This window comes from Anomaloglossus baeobatrachus, chromosome 2, assembly GCF_048569485.1.
Source record: "Anomaloglossus baeobatrachus isolate aAnoBae1 chromosome 2, aAnoBae1.hap1, whole genome shotgun sequence".
Taxonomy (NCBI): domain Eukaryota; kingdom Metazoa; phylum Chordata; class Amphibia; order Anura; family Aromobatidae; genus Anomaloglossus; species Anomaloglossus baeobatrachus.
This window is the reverse complement of record NC_134354.1, coordinates 450,886,118-450,902,990: the sequence shown is the minus strand read 5'-3', so window position 1 is coordinate 450,902,990 and position 16,873 is coordinate 450,886,118. Positions and strand designations below refer to the sequence as shown.

Here is a 16,873-nt window from a genome sequence, read left to right as displayed (position 1 = left end):
CTCTGATTTTAGCTCCATAATTTGTCCACACCAATTGTGACCTCATTGTTCTGGGTCTTTTTCTCAATATATTTATATGTACAGCATTTTTTACTCTAATAAAATTGGTATTATCTTTGCATACAATTTTTGTGCCTTATCCTTCTTGTCCTCTTTGTTTATAATCATCTCGGGTAAGGAAGAGGTTAATTGCTGGTGTTCACCACATTCACCAACCACACACAGTTATGTGCTATCCCACTGGGATTGGCCTAGGGTAGATAGAGGGTGGCCATCACGAGGCATGGGACTTTCCCGGTCACTAGGACAACCACCTGGGGGGCAGTCATCACTTGGGGAAAAGGAAGGAGCATCTTCACACTGAGGGAGTCGACCCCGGGCACAGCTTGGAGTGAGGAGGATAGTCGGGACATCAGTCCAGGCATCACTTTTGCACTTCTGGAGCACTACAAGACCCCTTGCTTGGAGCAGGTAGCTCAGCCCGAGCTCTCTACAGCTACCAGGGATTCCAGGGTCCGCGGAGAGTGCCGGTAACACCCACAACCCGTTCCATCGTCCATACATGGGAATAGAGGGACCCCGACCAAAAAGGACACACAGTGGGAACACCGGTGGTGACCTCCGAATTATCCAGGATCGGCTGGGGCCCATCACGGCAGAGACATGCACTCCAAGGGTGACAACCGGACTGTGAGTAAAATACCTGGAACTGCAATCACTGTGTCAGCCCATCATTGCCGGCACCATCGCCCCGCGCTGGAGCACTACCACCCCCATCATCTTCCCTGAGGCCTAGCTCTACCTGTGGGGAGCTGAACCATCCCAGCTGTGACACCATCCGCCCCAGAGGACAGCACCAGCAGTGGCGACTAATCCCTGGCCGCATAAACCAGGTGGCATCACGAGACAATGACACCCAACATCCTTCATCCTCATCTCCCCACCATCATCCCATCCATCCATCCCTTTTTGTAGACACCTCGGAGTCACGAAACCGGGCAGGGCCACCCGTGACATCCCCTGATCCCCCCAGACCCAGTGGTGTGCTCCAGTAACACCTTGTTCATTGTCCGCTGTTGAGCTGTTTATGTGACCATAGCATTGCAGCTAACATTGGACAACAGGAGCATCAATGAAGCTCAGTGATGGACCATGCGAGGGTGAGTAAAGCCAGGTTGGTTTTCTGAAAAGTGACATTCCCTTCAACGAGTTATAAAAATGCTTGTTTTCAAAGTTTTTATTATTGCATTGTCTTTCCAGTGTCTTACGATTGTATTCCAGTATGTTTCATTGTAATTGGAACTGTAATTGAAGAACTCAAGGTGTTCTTGTGATCACCCATATAAAACTGCTATAAAACTGCCTTTTTCCCCTGTTGTTTCCATTGTTTTTAATGAATACCTGTACTCACCAAGAACCAAGAGGTCCACTTGATGTTTCTTCTCCATTAGTTACAGGATTGTCTGCTTTGGACATTGTCTTCTGTTTGTAACCATAAACTGGGGGAATCTGTGTAATTCACAGTTGTTGGTGGATGACTGAATTCAGTTCATCACAAGTGTATAAAAAATTGTCTGATTTTCATATAAAAAGGGATGATTTTTAATTTGTATTATATGTATGACATTGGTTTTATACATCATCAGTAAATAAAATTTACAACACCAAATAATTTTCTAGGTAAATACTACCAATGTGTCTGTTGATTTGTATGGGGTCTGACTTTTTTTGCTCACCCATATACTTGAATGGGCAAGTCTCATCTGAAATACGTAAGAGAATAGTACGCACTGCAATTTATTTTAAAGAGTATATTCAGTCCATTTAAAAAAAAGGTGATCTGCACAGCCCTGTTGACTAATGACGCGCCCATGGGATCGTGGGTTACTCGTCGCTAGGCCGCGGTGCTTGTCCTGGGATGCCGTGGTGGGCTCGCCCGGTTCCGTGATCCCGGGTGTAAATAAAATTGCTGGGGATGGGGACGATGGGGGTTGTTGTTCATGATGCCACCTGTGGTGTACGACCAATATTAGCCGCCACTGCAGGACTTCTCTACTGAGGCGGATGACAACGCAGCTCAGATGATTCAGCTCTCCACAGGCAGAGCTATGCCCCAGGGAGGATGGTGGTGGTAGTAGTCTGTCAGACGCCGATAGTGCTAGGGGCGCGATGGTGTGTGCGCCGGTAATAATGGGTCAACACAAGCGGTGCAGTTCAAGGTTTCTGTTTCTTTACTCACTGCTCACACCTGCAGCTGTGGGAAAGAGCCAATTCCCCTGTGATGGGCTCCAGCCAATCCCGGATACTTCGGAGGTCGTGACTGATGGTCCCTTCTGTTAGTCTCCTTTCTGTGGTCTCCCCATCTCCCTCCCCATCTCCTGGGTCATGGAACAGGTCACGGGTGCCTGCTGCACTCCCCACGAATCCTGGGAGTCCCCTTCTTTTCCTAAGAATCCGGGTTGAGCCTCCAGTTCCAGACCATGGGCTCCAAACTGTTCGTTGTTTGCTGCTCCTCCCAAGTGCGACCTTACACAGACACTGTCCGGTGTTGACTACCTATTGTGTGGCTCTTAACTTCCCCTTTTAGAAGCCCTGCCTCCTGGGTTCCTGACTAGTGGGTATGAGGTCTCATACCTTGTGATGGCCACCCCAGCTCCTACCCTAGACCAGTCCCAGTGACAGAACCCCCGTGTTATGTGTTGATTGTGGTGTTACCGTGGACGACCTTCTCCGCATCCAAGATGAATACTGCACCTTAAGTGAGGTGCAGTACCCTGTGGCAACTGAAGCCTCAGGGGCGCCACACTAACATTTGTCCCAGCGCTTTTTTCTCTGCAAACAACACTCGGAGCAAAGATATAGTAGTGTGAACATAGCCTAAGAGGAACTCGCATAGAGCATGATCAATCATTTGTTGTCTTTTATTCTAAAATTAACACTTTAAATACTATTTTTTCCATTTGTTTACTATATTAAACCAAACTACGAGATAACATGATTATTCACATCGGATTGCATGAATAATTTGCGGTAAACAGGTGAGGCATCATGGCAGATGTAGTGTACAACCTGCCACACTATCACGTTACCTTCCTCGGCATCAGAACATATCCACATTGATTTGCGGTTGCATGTAATTAACACTGTTTTTAATAACCATCTATTTGCAACTAACGTGTAAGTGTTGTGCTAATTAAAAAAAAAATAAAAACGTACAATTTTGATGCTAACATTTCGCTCCCACCACCTGTATTTTTTTTTTTATTTTCATTTCCACCGTAATTAAGAATGATTATCATGCTGTGCGGTGTAGTATTAACCCTCTGTGTTAAAGCAGAACTGATTCTCTGGGAGCTTAAGGGTTGCAATAGCTGTTGAGGAAAATCTAAGAAATCAATGAGAAGCACGGCAGCATTTGCAGTTATTTCTTTCTGCTGTTCAGCTCTTTAAGAATGAAGAAATATCCTTTTGTTCTGAAGTCCCTAATTTTGACAGTCACCGAGCCTAATTATGATGCTGGCAGGCTGCAAGGTATGGAGCTGCTGAATGCACCTGATCCATCCCTCATTCCTTTGCTTCCTGTATTTTGCTTGGTTGCTAACAAGTGACATCACCCTATACACACCCCTCCTGCCTGTCAGTTCGTCTCTCCCTCACGCTTAGGATTAGCAGTCACTGGGAGGATAAGGATCGTGTATGGCTGCAGGAAGCTACAGGCACTATGTAAAAGGTGTCTGAAAGTCCAAGAGAGAGAACAACGTAGCCTGCAGCACCATCTCTGACCTTCTTTTCCAAGGGAAATATTTGCTTCTTTATGTAGTTGAACTTCAATAAACCACTCTCTTTCTTCAATCCCTTCTCTGGTTTGGGTTTTGGAACAGAATCGCATGCATGACACTCCGAAAAGGAGAGAAAATGACCATAAGCATCCAGGAGCATATGGCCATTGATGTTTGTCCAGGTCCCATCAAGCCGATCAAACAAATTTCTGATTATTTCCCCCGTTTTCCTCGTGGTATCCCAACCACCGTGACCCGTAGTAACTCCCTAAAATCTAACGTGAGCCAACCATCTGTTAGTCCGTCCGAAAGTTCGAAAGAGGAAGAGGAAGATGTGGACAAACTATTTGGGGCATATGGAGCTGCTTCTACAACCACAACTACTACCACACTACCCTGTAAACAGGAGGAGGAAGTGGACCTGGATGGATACGATTCAGATGACTGCAGTAAGTTGCATGGATACTTCCTTACTATGGTGATTGACAGGTGTGTGACCATGTCTATGTCACGTGGGTAATCTTGCCTTGCAGAGGTAAAGAGTGATAACTTATTGTGCATTCATGCAAACAGGTTATATTAAGTCTTCTAAAGCGGCTCCATTTACTAAGGAAGTGGTGGTAGTAGTTGTAGTAGTAATTCTTTTTTAATTTGTATGAAATCTTACATATTATCCCTCAACTAAACAGTTATCCAATAATAATACAGCTGTAATAAAAGTTGTATAAAATCAGCTGTAAGACATATAAAGTATATTTGGATTCGGTTGTCCAATATGTGTTATTTTACATTTTCTGGACAGGCAACTTTACCCCCAGGTAAATAATTTTGGACCCTTAATGGAAACTTGGTTAAGAGATACATTCATTTTGGTGTATTTATGTTCTGGTCTTATCAATCTGAGAAAAGACTAGCTTGCATGTGAAGCCACCAGTTGCTGCCTAGTACTACGCACAGTGTACAATGCTGACTTAATGAGAAGGATGCTTTTTATTTTGCTTGGCTGAGTGGGGATTTTCGTTCACCATCAATTGCATTTTACTCGGACACAGATGATCAGCTAACGGAGCCTGCCTGATTCTTATAAAACAGCTCTACCTTGATACAGAGCAGAATCCGCTGTCAAAGGAGCAGGGCAAGATTTCTATGTCAGCAACTGTTGAATATAATTCGAGCAGATTCCTTGATTAAGAGTCAGCGATGGAGCTCGTCGGAAAGAGTAGAATCACAAACAGAAAATCATTTCTGAGGATTCTCCTGGCAAAGGATCTCCCAAGTGTTCACTTCAAAATTGCACAGTAATATTTATGTATAAACAGCTATGGATATGTGTGATAGTTATAAGGATGACTATGATGATCTAGTCTCTCATCAACAAATGCACAAAAAACAACTTATGGGGATCACATAAATTATAAATTCTATTCTGAGGAAGATAAAGTCTTGAGCTAATATAGGCTGTAGTCCCAGGATATACATTTCTTGGTGACATAGGTTTTCTACATTGCTAATGCCTTCACCATGATTAAGATTAGGGTTCTCTACATTGATAGTGCCTTCACCATGATTAAGATTGGGGTTTTCTACATTGCTAATGCCTTCACCATGATTAAAATTGGGGTTCTCTACATTGATAGTGCCTTCACCATGATTAAGACTGGGGTTTTCTACATTGCTAATGCTTTCACCATGATTAAAATTGGGGTTCTCTACATTGATAATGCCTTCACCCATGATTAAGATTGGGGTTCTCTACATTGATAATGCCTTCATCCATGATTAAAATTGGGGTTTTCTACATTGATAATGCCTTCCCCATGATTAAGATTGGGGTTGTCTACATTGATAATGCCTTCATCCATGATTAAAATTGGGGTTTTCTACATTGATAATGCCTTCCCCATGATTAAGATTGGGGTTCTCTACATTGATAATGCCTTTACCCATGATTAGGATTGGGGTTTTCTACATTGATAATGCCTTCACCATGATTAAGATTGGAGTTTTCTACATTGATAATGACTTTGCCATGATCTAAAATGAGGCCCTATAATTCTTCTGCATATACAGGTATACCTTCATCATCTATGAGCATTTCTGGGAACTTAAAATCTATTTCAGGTCTATGTTCAGATGGGCTTTTTCATGTAAACACAGTTTCCTGGGGAACATGAGAAACTGTCCCTGTATACTGGATAGGCCAGAATATTTGTCTTATTGAAACATCCAATCATATATAGGGGGATCTCCAGACCTATAATGAAAGTCATCTCTGGAGGCTTTCTACTCTACCCTTTGGAAATCATACTTAAGACTGAATAAACATTAATAGATCTTATAAAGGAAAAAGATGAATGTTAATTTTTTAGCATGGAAAGGCATTACTACAAATATAATCACCCCCAATGTGTCATAGGACTAGAGCTAGAATTGGCTAGAATTTATTTTATTTTTGGCACAATATTGGAATGTGCATATGTTACATTAGTTCAATTGCTAGGATGTAACTATATAATCCTAAAAGTGGATTACTTGCCTTTGTAACCGGATGCATCCTGTGTCAATAAATAGCATCCACGAGCATGCTTTAGGAAATGTCTGATTGCATTTTTTTCTACATGATATCGCCCATGATTACCCTAGATGGTCCGTGTAGACGACACAATTTGTATTTGCAACTCATGGATCTGTTATTACCTGCAAGCTCCAAACAGCTGAGCCACATCCACAGCTTGGAGATGAAAGGACATATATTTTCTTTTTCAATTTCATTTATCATTATCTTTTGAGAAGAAGAGAGTCTCTGCAATTTCTCTGCAGTCTTGAAAGAAATTACTTTTTTTTTCTCTATATTTTTTACATGCCAGGTAAACAGTCAGTTCATAATAATTTGCCACTTGTCCACTAGGTTAATCCCGGTTTAGCATAATAACTTGCCGGAATCATGTCAGCACTGCCCACATGTAACTGCTAAGGAAATCCCTCATACATGTAATGTGCTTGTAGAATGGTCCACACCTGGTTCTGACAGTTTGACCATATGAATCCCAAATACAACTAAAACTACTTATCGATGCAACAATAGCAGGTAAAAATGGAAGTCACGTACACTTCTTATACAATTAGGCCCAGAAATATTTGAACATTAACCGAGTCTTCGAGTTTTGGCCTCTGCATGCCACTATTTATTTAAAATAAAACAACAGCGATACAATTGGAAGGTAAACTTTCAAGTGTTATTGGGGTTGAAGAATAATATCCTGTAAAACGTTTAGGAATTGCAATTATTTTTATATAAAGCCTCCTCATTTCAGAAAATAAATTGGTCAAATTTACTTTACCAAAGGGTGCTTTCACACTTGCATTGTCTTGCATCAGTCACAATCCATCGCCTTGAGGAATTACGGTATCCTGCAAAATATTTAGCAAGAATCCGTTTTTTTCCCCATAGACTTCTATTAGCGACGGATTGTAACTGATGGCCTTGCATTGCATCCGCCACATGATGGATCAGTCATTTACTGACTGACCGTCAGGCGGGAGCAATGCTGAATGTAACATTTTTTGGAGCGGCAAAAAAAAACGCACTCCGCAGGAAGCCGTCGCCATCCGTCAAGAGCTATAATGGCTGTCTATGGTGCTGGATTGTGCCGTAATCCGTCACAAGAAGGAATCCAGTGCTGGATTCCGTCATACTCTACTGAGCATGCCCAGCATGTTTGGCACACCCATTGGGCTGTCCCAAACACAAACGGATCACGACGGATACGTAAAAAATGGACGCACAGCGGATGTAACGGATGTGATGGATCAGTTTTTTCACAGGATCCTGTGAACGGAATCCTGTGAAATAACACATCCTTTGCATCAGTTGACATCTAAAAAACGACGGATCAGTTGGACCTGATGGATTTAAAGCAACGCAAGTGTGAAAACAGCCTTAGTAAAATGTTCATTTAGGGACTCCTTTGTAGGCAATGATTGCCTGAAGTCTGGAAACCATGGCCATCTCCAAACGCTGGGTTTACACCTTTGTGATGCTTTGCCGGCCTTAACTGCAGCTGACTTCACTTGTTGATTGTTGTGGGTCTTTCTGCCTTAAAGGGGGTTTCCTCACAAAGTTCATTTTAATCAAGAGATATTGGAATAATAAGTTCTACTATTCAATATGATTAAAAAAATGTTCCTGTGCTGAGATAATCTCAATGTGCCTCTGCTATGTACTGTGTAGGGCTGTGCAAGAACATGGTCTGGTCATACCACATCTCCTGAGGCGGGGAGGAAGTAAAAAAGTATGCTGACATTACAGCATGGGATCGTAAATTATCTCTTTCTTTGAGGTAAAACGTAAAAAAAAACAGATAGGGAAATACTTTACCTCACAAAAAGAATCAACTGTGATCACGTGCTGTTCTATTTCTATACTCTCTTTTGCATCCTCCTTTCCCTAGGAGCAGCTGTGTGATCACATCATTTCACTGTACGGTCAGACACGGCTATTACACAGTACATAGTGAGTGCACCTTATAAGATTATCTCAGCACAGGAACACTTTTTTTAAACACATCCAATTGTAGAAATTACTATTATTCCAAAATCTATTGATTAAAATCAACTTTAAAATTAACTTAGTTCATGGGAAAATCGTTTTAAGTTTTGTCTTAAGCATGTGAAATGTATGCTCGATGTGGATGGTTTAAATCTGGTCATTGCTCTGGCCATTGTAGACTTTTTTACTTCTTTGTCTTTAAGAACTCCTGGATTGCTTTTGCAGTATGTTTTTGGGTCATTATTCATCTACACTGTGAAGCGCCATCCAATCAGTCTTGCTGCATTTGGTTAAATCTGAGCAGAAAGCATAGCTCTGTACACTTCAGAATTCATGTGGCTGCTTCTGTCGTCAGTGACATCATCAATTAACACCACTAACACAGTGTCATGAGAAGCCATGTATGACTATGCAATCACATAGACTACATCATGTTTTACAGTGGATGTGGGTGTGGAAGGAAGTTCCAAGCCCTCTCCATACTTTCTTCTTTCCATCATTTTGATACACGTTGATCTTAGTTTCATCTGTACAAAAATGCTTTTCCAGAACTGTGCTGGTTTCTTTAGATGTTTTTTTGGCAAAGTGTAATCTGGCCTTTCTATTTTTAAGACTGATTAACACTAGAAGTCCCAGAAATTTCGAGCTCCCCCCTGAAGTCCCGAAAGAGTGTCAAATGACCCTTAGTCTAAATTGAATAAAACTAACTAGAAACTAAATGGCTAAACTCAATGGAAAACAACAACCTCCTGTGGTGCGACAGTAATGGCCTGAACAAAAGACGGTGATTATAGGATGTTAGCTAAAGTCCTTCAGGTCATTCGACCCATCTCTGGGTTCCAAAGGTAGAAATGTTAAATGACCCCTCTCTGGGACTTCTAGTGTTAATGGTTTGCTCCTTGGGGTGAACCCTCTGTATTTGCACTCAGGAGTTCTTCTCCTTATGGTAGACTTAGATACTGAAACACCTTTCTGGAGAGTGTTCTTCATTTGGGTGGAAGTTATGAAGGCATTTTATTCAAATTGAAAAGCATTCTGTGGTCAACAATCATTGTTGTCTTCAATGGATATCCAGGCCTTTTAATTTACCAAGCTCAAAAATGCACTTTTTTTGCAGAATGTACCAAATTATTGATTTGATGGTCTTCATCAATATCTTAATCCATGGAGAATACACAATCCAAGCCACAGCTTTCCCACTGTTAATGTTACTGTTGATGCAAGACACAGCTAAATTTAGCATTGCAGGCCCAACTAAAAATTGCTCTATTATCCATCTCACTACAGATGAGACACTTCTGTGGTCTCAGGGCATCCACTACTGGACACTACAATGCATTACACCCTGTATTTGCCCATGATCTATCTTCTAGGTCAGGACTTTCCTTACCTCCAAAGTTTCAACAGATGATCACCAAGGTGGGGCTCTTAACAATTTGCTGCATGCAGAGCTACTTATCACTTTCTGGGTTTGCCTTTGTGACCTGGCTCTAATAGTGCCCAGAATAGGTCTCAAATTATAATTTTGAAATGACAGATTCTTTCTGGCTGTCCACTTAAGCTGCACACTTTACCGACCTATGATGTACCGTACTTCTTCTGATTATAAGGAACTGTCGATTCTCTGTTTTATACACTAGAGCCACCAAGAATGGAGTTTTTACATAGCTGCATTTTGGTATTCTGTACTGTTACCCGTGACTTCATCCACCCTGTGTACTGAACAAATGTGATATACTTATTTGCACATTGTTTGCATGAACTATACTATATTACCTATAACAAAAGGATTAAGCAACAATACATATCTGCCTGGTCTACTATTTGCAGTTAGGTATTTCACACAAGGTGCCTGTGTACTAAAAAAGACAGTGACCACATTATCCTATAGCAATGTGGTGAAACATAACTGTGACTGGACTAGATAGATAGATAGATAGATAGAAAATAAAAAACAGTTTTTCAAGGTGTTTGGCATATTAGAATGGCCATTTCAATACCTGCCCAGCAGCCACATCATGGTAACCTCATTATGATGGGTCCTACTCTATACTGCCTTTGTCTGGGCTCCTAAAAACCTACATGTAAGGGCGGCGAGAGTCACTCACCGCCCTTACATGAAGGACCCAGAATAATGAGGTTGTCGTGACCTGGCTGCTGGGCAGGTATTGAAATGGCCATTCTAATATGCCTAACATCTCAAAAAACCTTTTTCTAGATTGCTATTATTATTTTAAATCTTTTGCCATTAAAGTGTGTGACTGTTTTTCTTTATATATATATATATATATATATATATATATATATATATATATATATATATACTGTATATATATATTATGCATTATGAACAGATATGCACGCACCTGTTCACACTATTGTAAGTATTGTAAGTGCTGCCAGTTTTCTCTTTGTTGTATCTAAGATCGGAGAACTATATTTTGATAATTAAAAGCAAAATAAAAGCAAAACAAAAAAAAGACTTTTCTAAGAAATTAAAACGCTCTTAAACTTCAATTTATAGCCCAAAATGATATTTCTATAAGGTACCAGTCACACACTTACATAAAACTGTGTCTTAGTTTTCTCAGTTTCTTTAAGTCATGTGATATTGCACTGTAAACATTGAAGTCTATGGAAGAAACATAAAACCAACTCAAATGAAAAGGCTGTATAACTAGCAAACTCTAAAAGGTCAACAGAAAAAAATGGGCAAGGCATATGCATTAGATCTGGACTGTAAATACTGTAGAATGCCAAACACAGTACTTCTTCTTATTCCAATATCTGTGCGATACTGCTGACATTTTCAAAATGTTAAGTATCAAGATATCATGGAAAGCTCATCAGTTATATGTTACGCAGCGAACAACTGCCATCATTAGATTTAAAGTAAATCGTATGTCTCATCTCATGATACCTTCATACATAAGTTCAGGGCATTTAGTATAGTGAATAGAATATTTTACACAGAACTTAACTTAAAGGGCACCTTTCACCAAATTTTTCAGTTGGAACTTGACAGACAATGTAATAGGTGCTGCAAAGCAGAATAAAACATTTTATTTTTCGCCTCGCTGTTGAAGAGATGTTAGGGATCAAAGTATGGGATCCAAATAGGCCTTACCACAGAGATTTCACTCGGGGTGTGTACGTTCTCTTCTTTCAAATGCTGACCAGTCATAAGCAGACAGCATCACACTGGATTAAAAAAAGAACATGCCCCAATAATAGCAGACAGGCAGTCTACAGAGTGAGTTGGAGACAGGTTCGCATTATCCCCCATTGTCTATTTAGTTTTGTGACATAAAGCCAATATACTGTAATAAGCAATATTATTTGAATATTGAAATGTGGATACAAAATACAATGATACTTAAGCCAATCTAGAGAGCTGATTTTGTAACTTCCAACTGCCGTTAAAATAAAATTCTTATTCTTTATATCATCTGCTCAGCCCTCTGTAGCCTTCACACATGTCACCATATAATGTAGACACTGCAGGTCTATGTGCATTACACACCACAGCTAGGCTTGTTATTATGTTTCTGAGGTCTATTTCAGACATGCTGCTTGGTAAAGATTTTTTTTATTCCACAATGTAGGAAACACTGTAATAAGAACTTGGTCCAGCACTGAGGGATGTCCACACTTCTAAGAACAAAAATGCCTTTGCCCCATAAGGATCTCACTTACTATTTGTCCTTAAAGCGACTCTATCGGCACAGAATGACTGTTCAAACCAATTGTAGGCGCCCATGCGTCATAGCGAGGCCAGACATTTAATAGGACTCTGTCAGTGCAGAAGTACTGCTCAAACCAAATACAAGTGCTGGTGTGTCATAGCAGGGCCAAATATTTAATTGAGACTCTGTTAATTCAGAAGGTATTGTTTAAACCAAGTACAGGCTCTCGGTGCATCATGGCAGATCTAGTCATTTAATGGTACTCTGTCAGCACAGAATGACTGTTCAAACTAGGTACAAGCGCTAGGTGCATCATGCGGGACCAAACATTTATATACACCATCTCACCTGCTTGTATGCTCTCAATCATCCCCCTAATTTATTGACAGCTCTGACTTCATAGAACCAGAGAAGGGTGGAGATAGTAGGTAAACAAGTAGGTGAAAATATGAATTTAAATGTTTGGCCCCACCTTGATATACCAAGTGCCTATACTTGGCCTGAACAGTCCTTCTGTGCTCACAGAGTCCCTTTAAATAATTGGCCCCGCCATGATTCACCAGTTGCCTGTACTTGGCTTGAAATGTCATTCTGTGCTGATAGAGTCCCTTTAAATTATTGACCCCACCATAATGCAAGAGCACTTGCCTGTACTTCGTGTGAGTAGTCATTCTGTGCTAAGAGTCCCATTAAAGGATTATCTCCACAATGACACACAGACCACATGTATTTGGTTTGAACAGTCAATTTGTCATGATATAGTCTGATTAAATGTTTGGCCCCGTCATGGCACATCGGGTGCCTGTGCTTGATTTCAATAGTCATTTTGTCCTGACAGAGTCCCTTTAACAAACCTAGATGAAACAATAGACCATATATCATTACAGATCATTAGTCAGCTTCCAAAGCTGGTATTATTTAACTGAGTCAATTCCTTAATCACATCAACCATGCTCATAAATCTTAAACTATCAACAAAAATGAAATGTTGCTTATAATTGAGGAACACTACTTTATTAGAAAAGATTCTAAATTGTTCCTGAGGTTTGTTGAATTGGTGTGTATTATTAGGTGTACGGCATAAAATCAATAGAGCATGGCCATATGTTATTACAATGTCAGAGTGCAAATGTTACCGGTATATTTTTTTTTTGCCTGCAGCCTCAGTCTCCAGCAACATTTGCCTTGCTGTACTAGTATACATTTTATTTTATCCTTTCTCTTAGATTAACCCCATGTAAGGATTTCTGTTTATATAGTATCCTAGCTAGTAATGTTCTTTATACTCCTCTTTGTAAAGAAATATAGCAATTCGATGCTTGACTAATTATACTTCAATGTCCAAGGGAAAAAAAATCCCTTTTCTAAATAAATAAAGGGGTTTACAGGATTGGAAAAAAAAAGTTGCTTGTCTATATGTTGTGTTTGGTAGTGAAAAAAAAGGAACTGAGTCCGAATGGCACTACTAATCACTAGTGATGAGCGAGTACTAAAAAGCTCGGGTGCTCGAGGCTCGGGCCGAGCATCCCAAAATACTCGTGTACTCGGCCCGAGCACCGAGCTCAATGTTATCCTATGGGAGACCCGAGTATTTTTATGAAATGACCCCCCGGCAGCATGTAGAAACCCTAAAAATGTCACAAAAGTCTCAGAAGAGTGCTCAAATGACATGGCAACAGCATGGGGAAGACCCCTTGAAGCATTTATAACTCAAAAGTCACAGCTGTGAACAATTTTGTCCGCGTTTTACGCCATTTTTACGGACTCAGCTGAAAACCTTCAGAAATGACACCAAAATGAATTTTCATGGCGGAAATGTTAAGGGCACGTACCCAATAGTGAGATAGAGCTGGTGTATGTTACTTTTGGAGATTACATGAAAGATTTTACGTGAAAACATTGTGTGGCACTCCGATGTCCCTGAGAAGAGACGTACATGAAGGCCTCTTGAGTCTAATGTGCCCATTTTGAGGAAGTGAGTCTTTGTAGTATTTACCTTTGCCAGAGCAGTCCAAAATTGTGAGGTTCACCAATGCCCCTGCATACAGACGTGCATGAGGGCCTGTAAACCTGAAGTGCCCATTGTAAGGAAGTGGGTCTATTGTAGTATAGCCCTTAGGCAGGGCAGCCAAAAATTGGGAGGCTCCACGTTGTCCCTGGATAGAGACGTGCATGAGGGCCTGTAAACCAGAAGTGTCCATTGTAAGGAAGTGGGTCTATTGTAGTATAGCCCTTTGGCAGGGCAGCCAAAAATTGGGAGACTCCACATTGTCCCTGGATAGAGACGTGCATGAAGGCCTGTAAACCAGAAGTGTCCATTGTAAGGAAGTGGGTCTATTGTAGTATAGCCCTTTTGCAGGGCAGCTAAAAATTGGGAAACTCCACATTGTCTCTGGATAGAGACGTGCATGAGGGCCTGTAAACCTGAAGTGCCCATTGTAAGGAAGTGGGTCTATTGTAGTATAGCCCTTTGGCAGGACAGCCAAAAATTGGGAGGATACACATTGTCCCTGGATAGAGACGTGCATGAGGGCCTGTAAACCAGAAGTGCCCATTGTAAGGAAGTGGGTCTATTGTAGTATAGCCCTTTGGCAGGGCAGCCAAAAATTGGGAGGCTCCACATTGTCCCTGGATAGAGACGTGCATGAGAGCCTGTAAACCTGAAGTGCCCATTGTAAGGAAGTGGGTCTATTGTAGTATAGCCCTTTGGCAGGACAGCTAAAAATTGGGAGGTTCCACATTGTCCCTGGATAGAGACGTGCATGGGGGCCTGTAAACCTGAAGTGCCCATTGTAAGGAAGTGGGTCTATTGTAGTATAGCCCTTTCGCAGGGCAGCCAAAAATTGGGAGGCTCCACATTGTCCCTGGATAGAGACGTGCATGAGGACCTGTAAACCTGAAGTGCCCATTGTAAGGAAGTGGGTCTATTGTAGTATAGCCCTTTGGCAGGGCAGCCAAAAATTGGGATGCTCCACATTGTTCCTGGATAGAGACGTGCATGAGGGCCTTGTAAACCAGAAGTGCCCATTGTAAGGAAGTGGTCAAGGGAAAGGGGGTTGGATTGGTGCGCACCACTAATCTAAAAAATAATCAAGGTGGGTGCTCCCTGATGCGGTGTGGAGACAAGCAAGAAGGAAGGAGAACAGATACCACATACAGACCAGGGGCACACCTACAACAATAATGGAGGTTGTAAATAGGCTTTATTCAAAACACACAAGGGTAAAAACATTTAAAAAAACATGTAGGACAGCACACTCTGAGCAAAGCTTAAACCAAATATACATGGCAATAGAAGATCATACATGTACAAAAATAAGATAGGATATATATATATATATATATATATATATATATATATTTAAATACAAATGCACCTGTATATACAATCAGAAGTACATAATATGACACCATGTGTACCTATGAGTCTGATGCCATGAAGAAAATAGGCACAATGTACCATACAAAGGAGTCAATCCGTCACCTGTGCTATTATATGAATATTGCAAGAGGAGTACCAGAAGGCAGTGCTGGAAGGCCCAAAACTGGGGATGGAATATACACAAGCCCTATCAGTGGCAGCTGGTTCTATAGAACCAATATCATGAAGGAGACAGCAATAACCGTAGTAACAAAACATGGACATGTACTGAATTGTAGAAAGTACAAAAAAGTAGCCAGTATGTTAAAAAAACAGTATAACCATGCTGGTGTGCAGAGAGCTGAAAATAAAGAGCTAGGTAGCCTATCTGCTAACGCCGCAGTCAGCATGAAACACTTGTAACACCTCTCAAACTAACCACAGATGACACGACCAACATGTATAGTGGAGAGAAATCCCAAAGTGATATGATACTTAGTCGTACCAATGATGCAAAATAAAAGGTGGAACAATAGCATTACATCCGGCGAAAAAGTTTTTTAGCAACATAATAGTACTGCCCACACATAGATAGAGAATAATCAAATGCTGAAAGGGAAACAAGTGTCCCGCAGTGCAGGGCGTCCATCTATTAGAGTTCACATGGACAGAAAATCATGTTAGATCTCAAGCACTAGGGAGCCATGAGGCTGCCATTAGGCATGGGAACAAGAAGCACAGGATGGCTGATGGAAGGAACACAGGGTCCATAGAAAATAATTACCATGTGGTAAGCGTAAATGGCTCAGAGTGGGTGACCTCACGCGTATCGCCACCTAAAGTGGCTTCATCAGGGAAAAGTGCTAGGGTGTGGAGAGAGACGCCTATATATATTACAAATAGGGACAACAAATACACCCACCTGTGGTGCTGGTAACACCGCCCGGCTAGCAATACAAAGCGCCATGTATGCGCACGCGCAGTAAGGACGACGGAGGCTTGCAGAGATCAAACAGCGGCTGAGCACAAGGCGTCCCTTGTGCGCATGCGCGGAGCTCTGCAGAGCTCGTACAGGGAGAGTACACATCAAGGAAGGTCTCCCCTTCAGCGCTACCATATATAGAAAGAAACCCATGCATATGCACTGGATGGAGGCCACAAATATATAATATTATTATAGAAATACTGATATTAACGTTGTTTTATATATATATATATATATATAAATATATTTATTAAGCAGGTAAAGTCCGGTGCTGGACATATGAACGAGCAACAGATTGGTAGTATAAACACATATATATAAGTACATATAAGTATATGCTCAGCACCAACATGAAAAAATACCAAGGTACAAGGCGAGAAGCAGGTACATGATGGGCATATCTCAAAAAGTGCAATTATAAAAAAAGAAAATATATCAGAGGACTATATTGCTTTATTAAAGAAGTGTAATATTCCAAGCACCCCATCACATGTTGTTAAAATTGCAATCGTG

The 16,873-nt window shown here is 41.1% G+C and overlaps 1 protein-coding gene across 2 annotated transcripts in view; it reads left to right on the top strand.

Annotated features, from left to right (window-relative positions):
- Positions 1-3,683: 3,683 nt before the first annotated feature.
- DOC2B (double C2 domain beta) overlaps positions 3,684-16,873 on the top strand; it is a 1,333,838-nt gene continuing 1,320,648 nt past the window's right edge. For both annotated transcript variants that reach the window (XM_075334207.1, XM_075334206.1), the window contains exon 1: positions 3,684-4,228. In XM_075334207.1, the coding sequence (XP_075190322.1) occupies positions 3,892-4,228 (337 nt within the window). In that variant the 5' untranslated portion in view covers positions 3,684-3,891. The remainder of the gene's footprint in view (positions 4,229-16,873) is intronic.